The 23819-nt window shown below is 36.8% G+C and overlaps 1 protein-coding gene across 4 annotated transcripts in view; it reads left to right on the top strand.

Moving 5' to 3' along the window:
• Window positions 1-23819, top strand: part of LOC145243622 (protein broad-minded-like) — a 403332-nt gene that overhangs the window by 325713 nt on the left and 53800 nt on the right. For all 4 annotated transcript variants that reach the window (XM_080106643.1, XM_080106646.1, XM_080106644.1 and 1 more), the window contains one exon: window positions 18410-18506. In XM_080106643.1, the coding sequence (XP_079962769.1) occupies window positions 18410-18506 (97 nt within the window). The remainder of the gene's footprint in view (window positions 1-18409; window positions 18507-23819) is intronic.

Below are 23819 nucleotides of genomic sequence, written 5' to 3'. Positions count from 1 at the left end.
TATTTCCGTTCAGACTCAATGGTTTTCTTTTTCCTTCAAACATGTGTAAAAGTTGTCGATTTATCGAAAAATGTTGGGGAATAACAGTGAACATTGATAAAAAATTCATTATTGACATTTAAGATTTTCGTTTTTCATATAATTTCTGTGTTTTCGGCCGTTTTTTTTTTTTTTACTTAAACAATTACAAAAAGAAAACTCATCAACCACAAATTGCCATGACAAATAACACCCTACCTTTCCAACTCCTCAGCTTAACATTCACAGGCAACATGAATTGGAACAAATATATCGAGTGCATTGCCAAGGCTGCTGCAAAGAAAGCGGGTTCCCTCTACCATGCTAGAAAATTATTCAAACCTGAGAGCAACCTATAAAGACACTATTCGCACATACGTGGAATATTGTTGGTACATCTGGACTGGTGCATCTACCACTACTCTCATCCTCTTAGACAGGGTCCGAAACAGAATTTCACATCTAATACATCCCATACTATCAGCCAAGCTTGAACCTCTGTCCCATCACCACAATGCTTCACCCCTGTGATATTTTGCAAGTATTTTAATGGAGCCTGCTCTGATGAACTCATAGCACTTATGTCCACTCGACGTACATATTCCCAACCGACCCAACAAGCAGCAAAATCCCACCCCTTTCACTGTTGACGTCCTTAGATGCTGGAAAACCTTCTACTATAACAGTTTCTTCCCTCGAACTGCTAGACTTTGGAATTCGCTTCCTGTTTCCTACTTTATTAACATGCAAAAATTTACAGGTTGGAACGATAAAATTCTTGCCCTAGAAAAGACGACATGGTTCCATTTCCGTTTGATGAAAACTGGTTTTCTTTTTTTGTTGCAGGTCATTTAATAGTTGGCCAGTTGTGTACAAATCCCAAGAGTGATAGTTTTCTATCATGTCTGAAAGTGACACAATGTTCAACAAGCAAGATCGGAGATGCGCCGCTGTACAACTCATGCTCTCTACCGATCCAAGTTATGACAGCAGGATCATTGCCAGCATTTTAATAAGATGCAGAAATTTTCAATTTAATGTGAACATATATGTTGCTGCTAATAATTTCAATTTAATGTGAACAGATATCTTGCTGCTAATAGTATCCCTGTAGATACGGACCCAAATAGTAGCACTTTACATATATATATATATATATATATATATATATATATATATATATATATATATATGCCTTGTAGCAAATAAGAGAAAATATGAACAGAATTTTTTTCTAAGAAATTTCTGTTTGTAGAACACATTATGATCGGATTGCTTCCATGCATGATGAAACATGGTCATCCTCAAATCCAATATTAACCCTACGTTAGTCCCATGCTATGTTTTGTCACCTCAATTTTGCTTAAGTGCTCATAATTCCTAGTTGGCAACTTATTTCTTTTCCTCCTTCCCAGTACTCTCCTGACTCAGTGAGAGTATAGCCCACATGGTATAACGCGTTGTATCTCAGTTTTCTTTGGAAGTAGCCGTCGCTTGGTCCTTCTGAGAAGTCCAGTCACTCCAGCTGACTAATGTAGGTAGGATTTCATGATTTATATATTTTGTAATATTTAATATGGGATTAATATGTTTTGGTACTTTTTTATCATAAGTTTTGATGGGATTATTATTTACAAATTATTACTCTTTCAGTTTTGTAATTATGAGTTTAGCTAATGTAATATCTTAATTTTTCCTTAGTTTTATAATTTATTAGCAGTTCAGCCTGGGTTTGCTCGGGCCCTATGTACTGTTCATAACTTTATGTGCATATGCATATATATATATATATTAAAAAGTTGGATTCATGTCCAGGTAACCTACATCTAACATTTCAAGTGTTAGACCCAAAATTGACGGAGGACTTTGGGAGAGTCTACAAAGGTCAACTCTTTCAACTTTGACCTCTTGGCAGACAAATTTTCGCCCAAAAACTGATAAAAAATCTTGCATGTCTGAATACACTTTATGTCAAATTTCAAATGTTTAGACACAAAATTGGCTGAATGGTTTGCTAGAGACCGCAAAGGTAAAATCTTTTGAACTTTGACCTCTTGGCAGCAAAATTTTCAGCTAAAAAACGATTAAAAAGCTTGCTCTGTGTCTGAATACACTTTATGTAAAATTTCAAATGTTAGACCAAAATTTGGCTGAGTAATTTGGTAGAGACCGCAGAGGTCGAATTTTTTAAAAATTTGACCCCTTAACATTTATCGTTTTGGGCTCAAATTAAAAAGTTTGATCCACGTCCAAATAATCTAAATCTAAAATTTCAAGTGTTTAGACCCAAAAATTGGCAGAGGAGTTTGGTAGAGTTTTCAAAGGTCAAATCGTTAAACTTTGGCCCCTTGACAGCCAAATTTCTGGCCGAAAACCGATTAAAAAGATTTTCTCAAATCCCCAATACCTCTTTATGTAAAATCTTGAGCCTGTAGACTGAAAATTGACAGAGTAATTTGATAGGGAAATGTACACACACACACACACAATTTTACTTTTATAGATATATAGATTTTACAGCATTATTTTATATTAATATCAAACTGTTCATCAGCAACTGTAGATATATCCCAAACCAGCAGGATAACTATATTTTACAAAATAATAACGCTATAAACATTTTTGTATTGTGATGTTTATACAATCCATGGGACTAATCCTGTTTGGAACACGCAGATGACTAACGCAGTGTTAACAGATACTTATCATGAACGGTTAAATATTTCATTCCATTCATCATTTTCAATCCTCTCGTCATATTCTTCATCATTCAACTGACAATCTGTCTATCTCATTAACCCTTATCCTCGAGTGGCTTTTCATCTTGATAAGTGGTGATTCATTAATAAAAAAAAAAAGACTATTGACATTTATCTAACACTAGTCTAGCTGCCCGGCCTTTCCCGAGTGCTTGGAGGTGTGTATTGAGCCAAAAAGGCAGGCAGGCTCGAATCCTGTTGGAGACGCCCCTCCATGGGATTAATGGACTTAATGGTGACGTCACTTCCGGTATCGAGTACCGGTGCCTGGCAGTCTGAGATTGGCACGCGACCAAGCAGGTCGGGCGATTACTCAACTCACAGTGCCTGTAATCTATATGAATACATGTTTCGTTCCTAAAAATCCTGTGTTCCTTTCGTTTATTACCATTTAACCTCATAACAAATCCGTGCTGCAAAAGCGGAAAATAATGTGAAAAAAAAAAAAAAAAACGTGGCGTCTTTGCCGTTGCGTCCATCACCAAACCGGAAGTGGCGAAGGTTTAAATTAAGGCTAGTCAATCGAAAATGGGGATGACTTTCGAAAATATCGGCGAAAAACGCGACCCCTCCTTGTAGAAAAGTGCCCAATTGAAAGTGAAGGAATTAATGTTTTTGCCCAATTTTTCGATTTTTGTTGTCCGAAAGATTGAGCTTTAAAACAATACCGATCTCGCGAAAATCTGTCGCCTCTGTTGGAAGTTTTAGGCAGACATACAAACATACATACATTTAAACAGACAGGTAAGATTCATATAGATTTTCGTGTTTCACAATTATTCATCATTCAACTGACAATCCATCTATCTTATTAACCCTTGTCTTCGAGTGGCTTTTCACCTTGATAAGTAGTGATTCATCAATAAACAAAAAATAAATATTGACATTTATTTAACATTCTCGTCTTTCACAATTATTTATGTATTTTTCGGGTCGTGTTTTAAAGCCGTTCTGTTTCTGTCCTCCGCTTGTCATCACGAATTTGTGAAAATGGTGACAAAGAGTATGTTCCAAACTGTTCTTTCATCCACATTTAGCAAAGCGGATCTAAATCCGTACATCTTTCTCAGTCCCAGGGGAAATTAGACAAGCTGTTACGGATTAGGATTCCCTAAGAGAAAGGCTTAGAGCCACTTTACGGCAGCACCGGCCGTCGTAACGCAATCCGGATTGTCACATGAAATATTTATTTATTTATGATATATAACATATTGCCAAAACAAAGCTGTACATTTTAATGTTCACGCGCGTCCACGCGCGCACACACACACACACACACACACACACACACATCTCAAAGTAATAAAATAAAGCTGGTTTATTTTTCTAAAAGTTTTGTTTTTGTTTTTTTACATGGGAGTCACCACTTATCAAGGTCCGGAAGCCACTCGGGGATAAGGGTTATTGTGTGTGCAGTAGTCAATGGGATAATATCGTAGTAATCGTTAATAATGGAGATTTGATAAAGTGTCTTACTTAAGGGGGCGGTTTATCAGGAATTTGTTTATGTTCGACTTGAAGACATCCAAGTTGTAGTCAGGTGGGAAATAGGCAAACAGAAGAGAGTTCCACAGGCGTGCAGTTCTAAGAAAGAAGCTTTGTTCGTGGAATCTACATTTTGATTTAGGCACAGATAAAGAATGGGGAAAATTATTGATAGTGGTTTCAGCTAGACGGGTGTTTTTCGTGAAAGATTGGCGAGGGGGGGCAGAGATTGGAGCTCAGACGAGCACTTGCCAAGGAAATAACGATAAAACATCAATAGCTTTGAATCTGCTAAAACTTGCCTCTTTGTAAATTTCACAGTGTATAAGGATTATTTGATACTGGAGATATTCATAATCGTATTCTATTTCCAAAAGAGGAGAAATTTAACATATGGGAAATATTTGGAATCAAGTCTCCCCTTGATGTTATTTTAGATCTGCTGAAACCATGGCAACAAGTTTTAGTCTCGCCTCCATCAAGTCAAAAGCTTTTGGGGAAATATGTATAATATTTTTCAAAGTTCCAAAATCAAGTCTCCTATGTTGGTAGCTTATTACATTTCAAAAGGAAAATTATTACAGTAGTGTTTCATTTGCAACTAACAAGTCAACGAAATTATGTCTTTATCGCATTTTTAGTGGCTTACTCGTTGGATATATTCCTTAAAAAAAAAGATATAGGAAAAACATTATTTTGATCAACTTACATGGTTCATAAAACTGACACACACTGTTTTTTTTTTTTTTGTTTTTTTAATTTTTTATGGAATTTCCAATGACTTTTTTCGTTCTGAAATAGAACAAAGTCATACTTTTCATGACAACAAATATATTTTAAAATATTGTACTGGTATTTTATTTTCTTAAATCCATTTGTCCAGAAAAAGTCTTGCAATAAAGACGAAACGTTGATGGACGTGTTACTTGGTTTGTTCCTTTTTCATCTATTTATCTCGTTGAAATACTATTTCCACACACACACACACACACACACATATATATATATATATATATATATATATATATATATATATATACTAGCCTGGGTGCCCGGTGTTGCCCGGAGATGTGTGTTAAGAAAAATAAAGTGGTAGTAGGCAGGTTCAAACCCGTGCCGAAAAGGAGGAAAAGAATGTGGGGGAAAAAAAAAAAAAAAGGGTGACGTCTTTGCCACTGTGTCCATCGTCAAACCCAGATTAAGGCTAGTCAATCGAAAATAAGGGATGACTTTCGAAAATATCGGTGAAAAAAGCGACCCCTCCCTGTAGAAAAGTGCTCATTTGAGGGTGAAGGAATTAATGTTTTTAGCCAATTCTTTGACATTTGTCGTCCGAAGGGTCGAGCTTCAAAACGATAACGATTTTGTGAAAATCCGTCGCCTCTGTCGAAAGTTTTAGGCAGACACACAAACATACATACAAACATACATTTAAACAAACAGGTGAGATTTATATTATCGACTAGCGGGGGTACTCGGCGTTGCCCGAGTATAGTGAGGTGTGGGGAAGTAAATCCAAACAAAATGTAAAATAAAGAAGAAGCGAACGTAATAACCGCGTTTAAATATTATAACTTTGTTTTAATCGGAAAAAAAAACATCAAACGTGATGCAAAATAAAGAATAAGCGAACGAAAAAGAAATGGCATAAATAACCCTGTTTAAATGTTAAAACTTTTTTAGAAATCGGAAAGAAAAAAAAACGTGATGGAAAAATAAAAATAAATAAACGAACTTAAAAATGGCATAAATAACCTCTGTTTCAATATTAAAACTTGAAAAATCGAAAAAAAAAAAAGTATATCTGATATCTCGGCTCGAACGTGCAATCTTAAGATAACGATGCCGCCACTACAATAACTGGTCTATGATTGCATGAGCGAAGTTAGGTGGGTTTTTTTATATATTGGAACTAGTTCAACAAAGAACGTTTCTTGCGCTTGTGTATTTGGTTTAATTGTTATGAAGAAACTGACCAGGCTCAACGTTGTTTAACTTCAGTGATTTTGATATTTGTTGTCCAAAGGGTTGAGCCTGAAAATAATACCGATTTTGTGAAAATCTGTCGCCTCCATGGAAAGTTTTAGGCAGACATACAAACATATATACATACATTTAAACAGATTTTTGCCCTTTATAGTATACTAGCGGGGGGTAGCTGGCGTTGCCCGGGTGTTTGGAGGTGTGTGTGGTTTTGGGTAAATCCAAACTCCAGGGGGGGGGTTAAAATTTTTAAAAAAAGTTTTGGTAAGTGAGTATGAGGATCGAACCCGAATCCTTGAGGCAAAGTTGGAAATTAAAGTGTATAAAAAAAACGTGTGACGTTAACCATTGGGCCACCACGACATACACCAGAAACACATTTGAATTTATTTATTTAAGTAGCCGCGATAAAAGTTAACTCTGCTGCTTCTATTTGACCTTATTAATGAGGTCAAATAGAAGGAGCGGACTTAACTTTTGGTGGGTTTGTTTACCCAACTTTCACTGGTTTTTCCCCCCAAGATGTTGGGGAGGGGGAAACCAGCTCCCCATTGTCCAGATTGAATAGCAACTGTCTGGTATAAGGAGTTTGGCCCCACATTGCTTCTGGAGGTTTCCGGGCGCGATGCCAAGAACACCGTTTGAATTTAGTTTCACTTTATTTATACTAAAAAGCAGGACAAACAGGCGACAGAGCGAAATAGCGCGAATCTCATAAAAGTCGATGTAAATAAATCTAGAGGCGACCCGCATTCCCAAATCCTAGATATTATTATCTAGGGGGTATATAAATAGTTCTAAGCGATCGTAACCCCCCCCCCCCCGGGACCGTCGGCGAAAAAAGCCTTTGCGAGACATACACGAAATGGTCACACACATTTTGCCTTTTGTATATATAGACTAGCGGGGAGTAACCGGCATTGCCCAGGTGTTTGTAGGTGTGTGTGGTTTTTGGATAAACCAAAACTCCGGGGGGTGGGTTTAAAATGAAAAAAACGTGCGACGTTAACCATTGGGCCACCGCGAAATACTAATGGAAACACGTTTGAATTTATTTAACTATTTAGAATTGGCAGGTGCACGTTTTAATGACTTAATGAGGTCGACTTTGATTGCAGGACAGTATTTTAGTTACTGCGTGAATGCTTTTTTATTTTTATTTTTAAAGATATTGGTGGGGGCAGCTCTCAATAACAAGGGAATTGCCCAAATTGAATAGCAATTGTCTGATATAAGGAAAATTTCCACATTGATCAAATCTGATTGCTTTTTGACATTTTTGGCAATCATGATCGGAAAATACCGCCAGAATTAGTGCCGCTTTTATTATACGAAAAAGCCTAATCCACATGCAAAGAGCGAAAAATGTTGAATATTTATCTTTACAAATTCGAGCAAATTGAATAGACAACCGACCTCTGTTGTTAACTCGTAGATATTATGATTTATATGTAATATAAAAAGTTTTAAGAAGTTGTGAGCCGACCGACCCCTTCTCGGAAAAAAGCCTTTTACAGACATACACAAAAAGCGAACATACATACATACACACACACACATTTTTGTTTTTATATTTATAGACTAGCCGGGGTACCCAGTGTTGCCTGGGTGTTTGGAGGTGTAAAAGAAAAAAAATGTGTTAGTAGGGAGGGAGGCTCGTATAACGAGGACCGATACCGCACCAACCACACCAGGTGTCCTTAACCTCGTCGGATTCCACCCGATGTGACAGGTGTTCTCTCGATCGTACATTGTCCCATTACAAGGCAGCCTGTTGATTGTCCTTACCCATTGTGTTTTCATGGTGGGGCGCTTTGCCTCTCGATCGAATCGTCTCCTACCCTATGTAGGTAGTCTCCGGGTACATCAATTACTCCGCTGGTCCTTGCGGTTGGCTGCAAAATGAAGAGTCCTCACCACAAACAAACAGAACTCCGGTTTATAACAATAACAAACTATTTATTAATTTCATTACTTCATAACAGCTACTGTCTAAATTGAGGTGACTGACTATAGCAGTGAAACGATGTAAGACCAAACTAGTAGAGTCACAGATTTCCCATTAACACAGGCTAGTTAACATCATAACATCAGGCCCTGAGGGCTCCCAAATCAGGAGCGCTTGGCCAGCCCAGCCATTCCGTTTGCTGGCTACAACTCTTCCCTTTTTAGAATTCCTTTTTCTAAAAATCCAACCCCTTTTCCCACCTCTCCTTCAGAGAGTGGTAACAAACACCCTTTCTTTCTTCCTCTTAGAGCTTACCCTACGTCTTGTCCACTCAGCACCTCTCTCTCTCCCTTTTATCCTATTAATTTGTACTGAGGTTTTTACTTATCAAATTAGGAGTGATTAGTCATTCCAAGTCGAACAATGCTTGGCGGCGACCTTTACCCTTGACCCCCATTCTAAGTTGTCAGCCTTAATCAGCTAAGGGTCTCTGGATCTCTTCAAATCTCTCAACAAAGGTTTTAAAAACAACCTTTCATGTTAACAGATATATAACGACAATGAGATAAAAACAATTATTATTTGTTTTTTTTCTCTTTCTGACAAAATCCCATAGACATTTCTGTTTTGTCCCAATCAGACATCAACACCCCCCTTTTCTGCCCTCTCTTCCTCTATTTGAAAAACAAGACCATCTCTTTTGACATGTAGATAATTCCAAATCTGTCTCCCTTTTTGAGGCAACACAACATCTGCTTTGCGTCTAACAAGCTTACAATGACACATCGGTGGCTGGTTCTATTTTCCTAGCTAAGGTTTTGCATTTCTCTGCACTCTTTCACCCCATCCTGTCCGGTCAAACACCTGCAATATGCACCTCACTGCATGCATTCATGACACCAATAGTGTCATACTCGAACCTGTGACGAATCCGAAGGCGGAAAAGAAAGTGAAAGAAAACGTGAGATCATACCGCTACACTATGAGGCCATAGGAAGTGAAAAGCGTTCAAATTTAGCAATGTCAGTCAAAAAGTTGCAGAAATGAACATTGGCTGAAGGCCCGTTCAGCTTTCTGCCATTTCATTTATTTGTTTCCCCACAATGTTGGGGAAACAAAGCTCCCCTGAAAAAAGGGGGAACTCTCAAATGAATAGCAATTGTCTGATATGATCAACGCAAATTGCTTTCAAGACATCCCGGCATGAAAGGCCACTGATGCCTTTGCATCAGTGAGTTTCGCTTTATTTATACAAAAAACACAAACAAACATGCAAGAGGATGGAATAGCGTGAATTTTATAAAAGTCGATCAAAATAAATCTAGAGATGACGTCCCTTCGCAAATTTTAGATATTATAATCTAAGGAGTATATAAGAACCCCAGCGAAAAAAGCCTTTACTGGACATACAAAAACACGTGTGGTCGTTTTGTCTTTTATATATATAGATAGATAACTATTATTTAATAAATATTTTAATATTCATAGACATATGTTTTATGGTTTTATACTCATAAGTATAGAAATTGACATAATCATACTACCAGTCGAACGATTTGAACCCTGGATCCAAGTACTATGAACTCGTTCTTCATGACAAATACAGTTTGAAATGCAAGACTTACGGGTTGATTTCTGAAAATCGTCCAACACATATCAGCATGTAAAATAACTATTAAACCGATTATGATGTTGGGTTAGAATAGATGTCCAATACATTTTTTATGAAGAAAATGATGATGATGGGTTGAGGGCTTAGAATAGACGTCCAATACATTTTTTATGAAGAAAATGATAATGATGGGTTCAGGGCTTAGAATAGATGTCCAATACATTTTTTATGAAGACGATTATGATGATGATGATGATGATGTTGTTAAAAGGCTTAGTATAGACTTCCAATACATTTTTTTTTTTTTTGTTAACTGTTAGTTTTATGAAAAATCATATTTGAAAAAAAGGAAGAGGAGGAGGTGGTCCTGAATATGTCAGTTTGTTTTGAGACCAATTTATTCCTAGAATAATCAACCTTTTCATTCTAAGACCTGGATGATGATGAAGAAGAAGATGACGACAACACTAATGTAATTATTGGAAATGTCCAAAATTACATAAAGTATATAAACGCGACAGAGAAGAAGAGTAGTGAAGGGGGGGGGAGAACAAAGACTTGTTTTCCTTTCCTATTTGCATCTGATTAAATTATACTTGCCATCGGAATCGGTAAATATCATATTCGAATGTTCGTTTAAAGAGAAACCATAGCAAAACCATATTTTACAAGACTTTTTGCGTTATTTTTTATTTTCATATATCTTTCATTTTGTTGCATTCTGTAAAAAGCTGAGTATCTATCTGGATGATGGGAAGATGAAGCTGCTACTCTCAAGAAGAGCAGTAGTCGGTCACACTTCAAAGTACTTATATATCATTTGAGGAATTCATTTTACTCGTCCTGAGACTGGTATTCTTCTAATAATATACTAGCAGAGTGACCCGACGTTCCATCAATAGCCCTTGAGCCCTTGGAGGGGCATAGGCCGTCTACAACTTTTTTGTAGATGTTTTTGTAGCGAGGTGTCTTTTTACAGGGTGAGGGTACTGGTCCCACTCCCAACCTTTCCAGAAAGTACATACAGCGCCTAACTTTCCCAAATGGTCATCCATCTAGTACTGGCCAGGCTCAATGTTGCTTAACTTCCGTGATCTGCTGAGAACCGGTGTGTCAACGTGATTGTGCCATACACTGATCCGACATTGCCCGGGATTAAATGATGATCAATGAATATTTCACAATCTCGTATTTTTATTGTCATCCAAACCAGTGAAATCCCCCATTTTAAATTCAAATCGATTAATTATCTGCTCTAGTTGAGGACTCATCGCGATGCACCGGGAAGAAGCTTCGCATGCTTCCCCACAGTAACTTAGTCCACAATATATTGTAATCTACATTGCACTGTAGAGAACCTACTGTTGATTTTATAAAATTATTTTTATATATAATGACTTGAATTAAAGTTTAAAATGCAAACGTCAAATATCATGGTTCAGTTGTGCTCTAAATAGAAACATTCATTTCGAACGCACCTGTCATATCAAAGAACCTATTGTGGATTTTATATGCCTGACTTTCTGCTTGAGCGGTGATAATCGCTTGAATTTAAGTTTACAATGAAAAAGTCAAGTATCATGGTGCAATAGTGTTTTAAACAGAAACATTCATTTCGAACGCGCTCCTGTCATATCAAAGAATCTACTATTGATTTTTTATGCTGGGCCTTTTTTTTTTTTTTTTTTTTTTACAAAGGCATCACCACATTATCAAGGCCTAGAGGCCACTCAAGGATAAGGGTTAAAGAGTGTACAGTAGAAATTGGTCAATATAGTAATCATTAGTAATGAAAATTTGGTAAATTTGATAACTTATATGGAACGGCTCATCAAGAACTTATTTACTTTAGACTTGAACACAACCATATTGTAGTCAGCCGGAAAGCAGGAAAACGGAAGACAATTCCACAGGCGTGCAGTTCTAAGAAAGAAGCTTTGTTCATGGAATCTACGTTTAGGTTTAGGCACAGATAAAGAGTGGGGGAAATTATTGATAGTGTTTACAGCTAGACGAGTGTTTCTTGTGAAAGTTTGGCGAGGGGGGACCATAGATTGAAGCTCAGTTGAACACTTTCCATGAAAATAACGATACATCAGAGACAAACTCGCAACATCTCTTCTGTGAGATAGAGGTTGCAAGGAGGAGAAAAGGACATCTCCTACGAGGCTACGAAGTCTATTTTGAACTCTATCAAGGCAGGACAAGTCCTTTCTAGCTGCTCCTGCCCAGATGTGGCAACAGTATTCCATCCTTGGACGTACCTGGCTCTTATATAGATAGAGAATAGCATCAGCAGTGAGATATCTACTGGATCGATAGAAAGATCCCACTATTTTTCCAGCGGCCTTGGCAACAGATTTGATATACGTGTTCCGTTTAAGATCAGGAGTAATGGTCAAGCCCAGAAGCTTGTGAAAACTTGAGACCACCTGAAGACGAGAGCCATTCATTTCAATTGATGACAAATGTGGATTAGAATGTTGATGATGTAAAGAGAGAAGCTTGGTTTTAGATGCATTAAAAGTAACCAGCCACTCCTTTCCCCATTGTACTACGTGCTCAAGATCAGAGGAGAGAGAATTGGAGAGAGAACTTGGTCGTTTACTGTCTTAGATGTGGTACCATAAATGGTAGTGTCGTCAGCATAAATGTCTACAAATGATGTAAGGATATGATTTGGAAGATCATTAATGTAAATCAGGAAAAGAGTTGGGCCCAGGATGGATCCCTGAGGGACACCGGCATTAATACTGTGAGCTTCTGATTTTGGCTTGTGTGGTAAAAAACCTTATCAAATGGATATGTTGGTATGCTGTATAAAGTGTCAACTTTGGTCAAAATTGCCCATTCATTCTTTCATTGGATTTTTTTCGATTATCAATACTTATCAAAGACATTTCCCACCACAAAACCAAAGAAACTGCCAGATAATAAAAGTAACTTTCTTTAAATTTCATAAAAATAGTTCCAGCAGTTTCAGAGTTCATAGGGAACAAACTCACACACAGACACACACAAAGTTCTTTATATATCTACACATAGAGATGACAGAAACGAATAGACATCCATAGAAACAGCTTATTTCAATAAATATATATATATATATCTATATAATTTATAGAACAAAATTAAAAATAAATGGTCACAAATTTAATATTGGTAGGAGTCTTTCATGTTTTTTTTTTTGTTTTTTGTTGTTTTTTTATTACATTTTCACCCCATACAAGGCACATTGCCACTTTGGTGTAGGGGGCTACTAACAGGGGCAACAACAACTGGGGTACTATGTAGGGATTTAGGCAGCAAGATGTTGGTTCACGTTGCACTTGAACTTCTGCATGTCAGTACAGTTGGGGAAGCAGGGACCTGGAATGGAATTCCAGAGTCTAGCGGTTCTGGGGAAGAAACTACCGGAGTAGAAAGATCTTTTACATCTAGGGATCTCTACAGTGTGGGGGTGGGATTTTGCAGCCTGTCAGGTCTGTCGAGGCTGTTCACGTCGTGGGGGCACAAGTGCTTGCAGTTCATCAGAGCATTCACCATTAAAATACTTGTAGAACAGGCAGAGGGATGCAACATTTCGTCGATGGGACAGAGGCTGAAGCTTAGAAGCCAGTTCAGGACCTATTAGGTTGGCGACTCTCTTTTGAACCTTGTCAAGGAGTGAGAGACTAGTAGCAGATGCACCAGCCCAAATATGACAGCAATACTCCATACATGGGCGAATGGTTGCCTTATAGAGGTACAGGATACTTTTGGGTATTAGTAGTTTTCTAGCACGGTAGAGAGAGCCCACCTTCCTTGCAGCGGCCCTGGCAATGCCCTCGATGTAATTGTTCCAACTCATGTTTCCTGTGAACGTTAGGCCAAGGAGCTTGAAAGACGTACTCTCAGATAAAGAGTCGTTGGCCATTGCTATAGGTGATAGAGAAGGTTTCTTGTAATTATTGAATGAAACTAGTTTAGTCTTGGCGGCATTGAATGTGACCATCCATTTTTGTCCCCATTCCACTACAGATTGGAGGTCATCCTCTAGTGTTTCTTCCATTTCTTTTGATATGTGTTCATTTGTTTTCCTGTTGTGTCTGTTATAGAGTGTGTGTCATCAGCATATATACCCATCTCAGAGGAAATTTTGTCGGAGAGGTCATTTATGAACATCAGGAACAGTAGAGGTTCAAGGATAGACCCCTGGAGCACTCCCGCATTTATATCATATTGTTTAGATGTACGACCGTCGAGGACAACCTGGATGGGATTTTTCTCTTTATTGAAACATATTTTGCAGAATTGATGTTTCCTTTGCACTCCACCAGGACTGAGCGACCATCACTTCAAATTGCACCTCATACCATGAATGAGAAAGCTCCATGTTTCAGCATTGGCTGCAGTCTTTTTAAGTCAAACTCTTCCTGAGGGAGCCTCCATAACCGTACCTTTCCACTGTCAGAAAATAATGCAAATCGTGACTCATCAGAGAAAATGACATTGCTTCAAAAGATCATAGGTCTCTCCACCAACCTAATCTTTTCTGTGCTGGATATTGGCAGAAAGAAGAGGTTTCCTCGCAGCTCTACCATAGTAGCCCAGCTTGTGAAGATACTTGACAGCTGTTCTGGGATTGACACCAGCTCGTGTTGCAATGTCAGAGGCTTTACACGAAGGATCCTCTTCATCATTTCTTTTCACAAGTCTAAAATCCTCCAGTCACAGGTTACCAGATATGGCCTCTGACCCCGTCGAAACTGGCTGCGATCGTCCTTCTCCCAGAATCTCTTTACAAGATTCTTCCACATCTCAGGTCTTTTCGTCGGTTCCCGATGCCGGCGTCCACTGAAAATTAATTAGCTTCTCATGCCAGCCAAAAGAAAACAAACACAGCTGGTTTCTAGTCTACCAAAAGTTAATTCACAAAATTTACAGGTGTTTTACATATGTACAATTGTTCAGTTCAATTACACCAGAAAACAGTCCGGAATCTTATTCTTCGTTCTGTACGGTGGTGACGGTGATGGAAGGTGGGTGTAGCATCTTTCTGAGTCTGTGTTTTTCTCTCGAGATTCGGCTCCAATCTGCTCCTCTCTGGCCCGGACATTTGTTTATATTCGAAGGTGAAGGGTTAGGATAGGATGTTCCCCAGACCAGTCACTGCTAGATACGTCAATCCGGGGAATTCCATGTTCCTTGTGTGTGTGCAAACCTGCCAACCTTCATAGGCCCGCAAATCTGAGACCACAACTCAAATTCATTCACACGCCCAGAAAGGTTGACACTTTAACCTCTCGTACTCAAAAAGCCAGACATCCTTGAGCTGGGGTCCGTCAGGCCAAGAACGAAATTATATTTTGTTATAACTTTTCAAATGATATCTCTTGCCATTGTTTTCTCAAACAATAAAATTATATATCTGCTTCACAAAAACACAATAAATTCATCCTTTCAGCTAGGTTACCTGCTGCTGTCCGGGCACCCAATAATGTTTAACAGACAATATCAGCATAATTAATCACCCGGCCTTACTCAGTGTTAGGGGGTCACAATCTCCCCAAATGGGGAGCTGTAATCACTCCCCGAGGCGGTCACACTACACAAGACGCAGGGTTCTTTCAGAGGGTCCTGTTTTGTGCACTCTTTGTCTTCTCTTGTGAATTGTACGATCACTCTAGTAACAGTAAAAAGGGTTATTAAAAGATTTCCTGCTATTTTGCATTGACTAAGACCACCTTCATGTTGAGCTATGATTTGTCCTTGCAGAAATTCTGATAATTCTGATGCTCCTTTGCTTTGTAGCATGCTTCAATGTTGTTAGATGTAATTTTAATAAGATACTTGAATTTATTTCAGCATTATTTTTATTTGTAAACATGAATCTTACGGAAAATATTAGTGCCTATTCTTTTCTGTCATGTCTGTGTATATCGGGTGTTTTTTTGGGGTTTTTTTTAAGTAGCGAACTTTAAATTAAATCAGAGAAAAATATTTTTATATTACAAATGCATGTGGTTTATTACGATTAACTCTAACTTTATAGTTTAAATACAACTTTGGGCATATAACCCCCACGGCTCACCCGGCGTAATCTAGAGGTCCAATTTTCACAACTCCACACATTAATTAGGCTGTATTTCCGCAATAACGCATCAAGTGTTGTCTTTCAAGTAGTCTATTTTGTCTGGTTTACCAGTGTAGACATCAGACTTTACATATCCCCAAAGAAAATGTTCTAATGGAGTTAGATTGCATGAATGAGGTGGCCAGTTGACGGGTCCATCTTGTGAAATTATTCGTTCATCAAATGTTTCTCTCAGTAAATTGATTGTATCGCGTGTTGTGTGGCCTGTGGCTCCGTCCTGCTGAAACACATAATGAATTGCCAAATCAAGCTGAACTCAAAATAACCGATAGTTGCCAAAGCTGCAATTAAAGAAAAGAGAGTTGTCCATTTAAAGTTCATCGCCTCTAAAAAGAACACGTTGTAGTCCCCCGACAAAAGGAGGGTGGACCTCTAAATTCACTCTTGTCCATTCGTCCGTCCGCACTTTTCTATGCCTCGGAATTTTTGGAAATTTTGCACAAACATTAAACATGATATGAGTAAAAAAAGTAACAGAACGGATTTTCCGGGGAAAACTCCGGTTGCCCCCCTAGTGATGCCTTTCGGATTAAAATGGCTAAAATTAACACTTTTGTGCTTATTAAAAAAAATTTGATGCCTTGAATTTTTATAAAACTTTCTGAAAAGTTGTAACTAACTGGTTTCTATATAATTTTGTTTGTCTATACTTCATGATAACTTTTGAGTGTGCCCCAGGGGCTCTTTTAGGGCTAATAAAAAGACTCCATTTTGGGGACTATTTCATATTTATCATAATGGAGCCAATTCTCTGTTGATTATTATATTGTACCTAATATATAGTTTTAATTTCTGAAGTTAAAAAAACAACAACTTGAGTGCCATTAGCTAGAATTGAAAACAAAACACTTAGTTCTATATCGGTATTTGCTACCATCATAAATTAACGCATTTAAACGTATAAATGTATATTTGCGCATGCATAGAATAGACTATTTTACCATATTTGTCCAAAATTTTCTCTGTGTGTCTATTTAGCAGTTTTGCATGGTGCTGAACTCAAATTTAAATATTTTAAGGCCTTGGGGACTTTTGGGGCTAAATGTGGGGGGGGGCAAATGATGGACTTAGTCATTTTTTTTTATATGGTGCAGAACTCAAATTTACATATGTTAAGGCCTAAAACTTCACCGATTGTTCATTTTCACCAGGATTTGATGTCCCCTGGGACCTTTTGGGGCTACAGAGGGGGTGGGGTAACGCTGAATTTAGTAATCTTTTTTTTTTTTTTTACAAGGTAGTCATCACTTATCAAGGCCCAGAGCCACTGTGGGATAAGGGTTATAATTTTTTTTTGCCTCATTTAGTGTGCCCTCACAGTGGACCATGCATGCTTCATTTGTTATGTATTAAAGTGACACTGTCTGTCTGCCTTAGGAAAAGTCTCTACCAAATTACTCTGTCAATTTTTGGTCTACAGACTTGAAACTTGACATAAGATATTTAGACTTATGGAAAAAATTTGATTTGATGTTTAACTGGAAAATAACTAGAATGATGTCAAAATTGAAAAATTGGAACATGACAGGCATAGTTTGGTGTAATGTGTCTATTCTATGCATGCGCAAATATACATTTATACGTTTAAATGCGTTAATTTATGATGGTAGCAAATACCGATATAGAACTAAGTGTTTTGTTTTCAATTCTAGCTAATGGCACTCAAGTTGTTGTTTTTTTAACTTCAGAAATTAAAACTATATATTAGGTACAATATAATAATCAACAGAGAATTAGCTCCATAATAATAAATATGAAATCTGTATCAATTACAGTATCAGAATTAAGCGTATTTTACAACCAAACAACACTAGTAGATTTATTTGACTAGAAAACACTTCCTAAAAGCAAAAACGAAACTCAATATTTGAAATAAATAAAACTATATCTATATTATATTTCTGTTTGTCTGTCTGTTCATCCCACCTTTTATCAGAAACGACTGGTGTTGTATACTGGGGGAGTATATATTATATAGACGAGTGTCTTATAGTAAGTTATAAAAATATATATGGCAATTAAGCTACACAGAATATTCTGCGTTTCATTTTCGTGAGAATTCGTCAGGTTTAAATTTTTTTTATATAATAATTTTATTTTATTTCATTTTTATTTGATAATTTTTATTTTTTATTTGATAATTTTGTTTTATTTCATTTTTAATTTCATAATTTCAATTTTATTTCATTTTTATTTGATTTCATTTTTTATTTTATAATTTTAATTTAATTTTATTTTTATTTGATAACTTTTATTTTATTTTTATTTGGTAATTTTTATTTTATTTAATCTTTTATTTGATAATTTTTATTTGAACATTTATGGAGGCATGCATTCTGCTTGGTGTATTTGAATTTTTTTTAATTTTCATATTTTTGTTTGTATTTTTTTGTTTATCTGATTTTTTTTATTTCAAAGAATTTCACCTTAAAATTTAATCCCTTCGTTTATTTATTTTTACATTCCAGGATTGTGAAGATCCGTATCCATTTCCATTTTTTTCCAAGTTTCCAGTTCCTGCATTTTACAGTCCAACTTTACCAAAATGGAAGCATCCAAATCAAGGTAACACAAATATCCAAACCTACGAATTACCTATGTATCGAGTTTGAAGTCTATAGACCAAAAATTGACAGAGTAGTTTTGTAGAGAACGTTTTGCACACTGACAGACAAGGTTACTTTTATCCATACATGTATATTCTAGGTAAAGATATCCAAAAATAAAAACCATTGAATTTAACAAGATTGTTGATATTAATATTATTTGGATTAAAATACTGGCCTTCATGAAAACCAGAAGCCTGATGAAATCTTTTTTGATTGATACTTGATACAGTAATTTTATTGTAGTGACATATGATAATTTTGTTTAACTGAATTGAATAAAATAAATCACACACACACACACAAACATTATATATATATATATATATACTAGCAGGGCGCCCGGCATTGCCCGTCGTAAAATTCACTTAAATATCATATTTTTATTAATGCAGATTTCGTATTTATTATTGTATCATATTGGATTCAATATATAGTGATGATTTAAAAAGTTTTTAAAAAAATGACTTGTGCGCTATAATTTTGTTAAGTTTTAAGGTTTACACAGCTTAATGATTAATAATATTACAAACATTTGTATATTAAATATGAAATACGGTTTACTAAATATATACGACTGTTCATTTGGTTAATTACCGGCTTCCATACTTTTATTTGGTAAAAAGAGACAAACTAAATATCGTAGTGTTCAACAAAATATTTATTTTTTGTGAAATAATATTTTTCAATCGTGTCTAATCTGGCGATAATACAGCTGGCAAGAGTTATGTTTATATTATAACTTCATATTAAAAAAAAATTTAAACGCCGTTAATCAAAAATCTATGCTGTAACGGAACATTTTGAAATCATCGAATTTCAATCGTTTTAATCCTTTAAAAATTAATTAATTTTTAGGAAGTTTCTTTTTCTTGGCAATACAACTGATTGTAGTATATATTGATTAGAAAAAACATTATTAAATTCATATCAGTTTTTTAATTGCAATATTAATAATATTAACACTATATTAACACAATAAAATGAATTAACACTATATTAACACATATTAACACTATATTAACACAATACGATGCCATACTAGTGGGTAATTGTTACGGCTTTACCTTATCATTAGCTACAAATAAAAAAAAAAAAATTCTTCGTTTCTTTTTCTCTCTTAATTTCCCTTCTCTGTCCTGCTCTAAGTAAATCTGTCGACCTAGTCCACAAATTCCAAAATTTCATCATGACAAGTTTCAAGAAAAAATACACGATTAAACCCAGTTCCCCAACTTCCAACGTAGACCCCTACTACCATGTCTCCTTCTCCAACATCAGGGGTCTTCGTTCTAACCTTCCAGAGGTTGAAACCCAATTACAGGAGACTAAACCAGACCTTTTATTTTTAAGTGAAACTGGCATTGGACAGGCTATTTCCCTAGATGAGTTTGCAATTTCAGGATACTCTAACTTAACTTCTAAATCTGACCCCCAAGATCGCCATGGGCATGGAATATGTGCCTATATTAAAGATAGCTTTCCATGTGGGAGGGACATCTCCAGGGAAGATCCTAACTTACCCTATATGTGCTTCCGGGTTGCTTTAGCTCACACTACTGCATTTATATTTACTCTCTATCGCCCCCACAACAGTGGAGTTACTATCTTTCAAAGCATATCTGAGAAAATTGACCAAGTCCTATCTGCTTATCCTTCAGCTAACATTCACGTATGTGGAGACTTCAATGTTCACAACGTCGAATGGTTGACCCACTCAAACAAGACCGATGATGAGGGGAGGTTCTGTCATGATTTCTCCATTGCCTATGACCTCACTCAGATTGTTCAGGAACCTACCTGTGTGCCCGATAATGACGGCCAGTATGCGAGCCTACTAGACCTTTTTCTCACAACTTGCCCTGAACTATGTTCAGTTTCTGTTCTGTCGCCTCTTGGATCTTCCGACCACTCTGTTGTATCAATTAAGATAAAAATGAAATGTAATAAGTCCCCAGACGTACCTCTTCATCGTACAGTATATCGATACACTAAGGCTGACTGGGATAGCTTCCGTACATTTATATCTGATCTACCTCTGCATTCCATGTTTAAAAAGGATGTGTCCTCTATAGTATTAGACCTAACTGAATGGTTAATTGTAGGTATTGACCATTTCATACCCTCTAAAAAGTTTCAGAAAAAACCTAACAGCCAGCCATGGTTCTCTCCAGAATGTGCTGCTGCCATTGCGCACAGAAATCACTTTTTCCACTGCTTCAAACGTAATAGATGTATGGAAACTAAAGCCGTTTTCAGGACTGCCAGCAACCATTGTAAGAAAGTAATAAGGAACGCAAGAGTGTTGTATGCTCAATCTGTTAAGTCCAAAGTAGCTGAGCAGCGGCTTGGTTCCCACCAGTTTTGGCAAATAGCAAACAGAATCCTGAACAGAAGCGTGTGCTCCATCCCAACTATTATCAATGGACCTGAGGTAATCTCGTCAGCATCAGACAAAGCCAAACTCTTTGTCAAGAACTTTGCAGCTAATTCTACCCTTTGCGACCAAGACCGCCAACCCCCAATATTTCCTCCTGTATCAGAAAACACGCTATGTGATATACGTATATCTGTACGTGATGTTGCGAAGCTAATCAAAAACCTTGATTCGAGTAAAGCAACTGGCCCTGATGGTATTCCAATTATAGTACTCAAAAAACTTCAACCTGAATTAGCGCCCATACTTACAAAACTGTTTAAACGTTGTCTTAAGGAGAATAGTTTCCCATCTCCCTGGAAAATCTCATCAGTATGCCCTGTATTTAAGAATTCAGGTGATCGCTCATCCCCCTCTCAGTACAGGCCAATAAGTCTCCTGTGCGTCATGAGTAAGTTGCTAGAATCTGTGTTAAATACAGAAGTAATCAAACATCTCAACAAAAATAACCTTCTTAGTGACACTCAATATGGTTTCCGTTCTGCTAGATCTACAGCAGATGTCCTTACAGTTATATCGCATAGGATTAGCAAATCTCTCGACGGTGGCAATCTTTCTAGGGCAATTGCTCTTGACATATCTAAAGCCTTTGATAGGGTATGGCATAAAGGTTTACTTCATAAGATCGCTAGCTATGGTATAGCTGGAAAAGTCTTCTCAATTATTAAATCATTTCTTTCTGATAGGTTCATAAGAGTAGTAGTTGAGGGGCAAAAATCAGAAGCTCACAGTATTAATGCCGGTGTCCCTCAGGGATCCATCCTGGGCCCAACTCTTTTCCTGATCTACATTAATGATCTTCCAAATCATATCCTTACATCATTTGTAGACATTTATGCTGACGACACTACCATTTATGGTACCACATCTAAGACAGTAAACGACCAAGTTCTCTCCAATTCTCTCTCCTCTGATCTTGAGCACGTAGTACAATGGGGAAAGGAGTGGCTGGTTACTTTTAATGCATCTAAAACCAAGCTTCTCTCTTTACATCATCAACATTCTAATCCACATTTGTCATCAATTGAAATGAATGGCTCTCATCTTCAGGAGGCCTCAAGTTTTGACAAGCTTCTGGGCTTGACCATTACTCCTGATCTTAAATGGAACACGTATATCAAATCTGTTGCCAAGGCCGCTGGAAAAATGGTGGGATCTTTCTATCGATCCAGTAGATATCTCACTGTGGATGCTATTCTCTACCTATATAAGAGCCAGGTACGTCCAAGGATGGAATACTGTTGCCACATCTGGGCAGGAGCTGCTAGAAAGGACTTGTCCTGCCTTGATAGAGTTCAAAATAGACTTCGTAGCCTCGTAGGAGATGTCCTTTTCTCCTCCTTGCAGCTCTATCTCACAGAAGAGATGTTGCGAGTTTGTCTCTGATGTATCGTTATTTTCATGGAAAGTGTTCAACTGAGCTTCAATCTTTGGTCCCCCCTCGCCAAACTTTCACAAGAAACACTCGTCTAGCTGTAAACACTATCAATAATTTCCCCCACTCTTGATCTGTGCCTAAACCTAAACGTAGATTCCATGAACAAAGCTTTTTTATTAGAACTGCACGCCTGTGGAATTGTCTTCCGTTTTCCTGCTTTCCGGCTGACTACAATATGGTTGTGTTCAAGTCTAACGTAAATAAGTTCTTGATGAGCCGTTCCATATAAGTTATCAAATTTAACAAATTTTCATTACTAATGATTATTATATTGTCCAATTTCTACTGTACACTCTTTAACCCTTATCCTTGAGTGGCCTCTTGGCCTTGATAATGAGTTGATATCTATGAAAAAAAAAAAGAAAAAGTCCAATGTGAACAAGTTCTAATTGAATCGTCCCCCTAAGTAATCCAAGTTTCAAAATTCCCACTGTTTACTATGCTAAAATCACAATGACTAATGTATACCTTTTAACCCTTATCCTCGAGTGGCCTCTGGGCCTTGATAAGTGGTGACACCCTTGTAAAAAAAAAAAAAAAAAAAAAAAAAAAAACATGGGTATGTTTTCATGTTCGGAATTCTTACTACGCGGGAACGTTGTTTTAAAGCGTCAATTATGCAAACACGAATTTTCGTCTCGCAATTTTATTATTTTCGTACGATGAAAAAAAAATTTTTTTTTAATTATTACTAGTTTATTTTGTCCTTCTTCTTTTAAATGGCACAAAACTTATATTGATAGTATTTACTTATAATAAAGTTGCATCGTGTTACATATAGGGGAGTAATTCTGTGGTGAATTTTGGAGGTGTCTATATAACATGAATGTCACAGTATTTTATCAATTGAATGTACTCGTTAATTTCGTGTTTACTTTTTCTTCTTTCTACAAATGTCTCTCTTTTTCCTTTTTTTTTTTTTCTTTTTAAATACATTTTTCTGTATTTTCATTCTTTTTTCCGTGTGTGAGTGTATGTTTTTGTTTATTCGTTGTCTTTGTTGCTTCCCAAATCTTTTCAAATCATGTTAATTTAATTTGGACTTATATTTTTGTTGTTCTCTCTCTCTCTCTCTCTCTCTCTCTCTCTCTCTCTCTCTCTCTCTCTCTCTCTCTCTCTCTCTCTTGGGTGTGTGGGTGGTAATCCAAGTATTCTTCCCTTTGTTTTCATTCAGGAAGCTTCACATGCCTCCACACAGTGACTTAGTCCACATTGCACTGTAGAGAACCTACCGTTTATTTTGTAAAATTATTTCTTTTTATAAAATGTTAAGGAAATCATTATAATGACTTGAATTAAAGTTTAAAATGAAACAGTCAAGTATCATGGTCTAATTGTGCTCCAAACAGAAACATTCATTTCAAACGCGCCCTTGTCATACCAAAGAACCTACTGTT

Source organism: Euprymna scolopes, chromosome 22 (genome assembly GCF_053919585.1).
Source record: "Euprymna scolopes isolate OS-2025 chromosome 22, ASM5391958v1, whole genome shotgun sequence".
Classification (NCBI taxonomy): Eukaryota; Metazoa; Mollusca; class Cephalopoda; order Sepiida; family Sepiolidae; genus Euprymna; species Euprymna scolopes.
The sequence above is the reverse complement of the archived record's forward strand: the minus strand, read 5'-3'. Positions and strand labels throughout refer to the sequence as shown.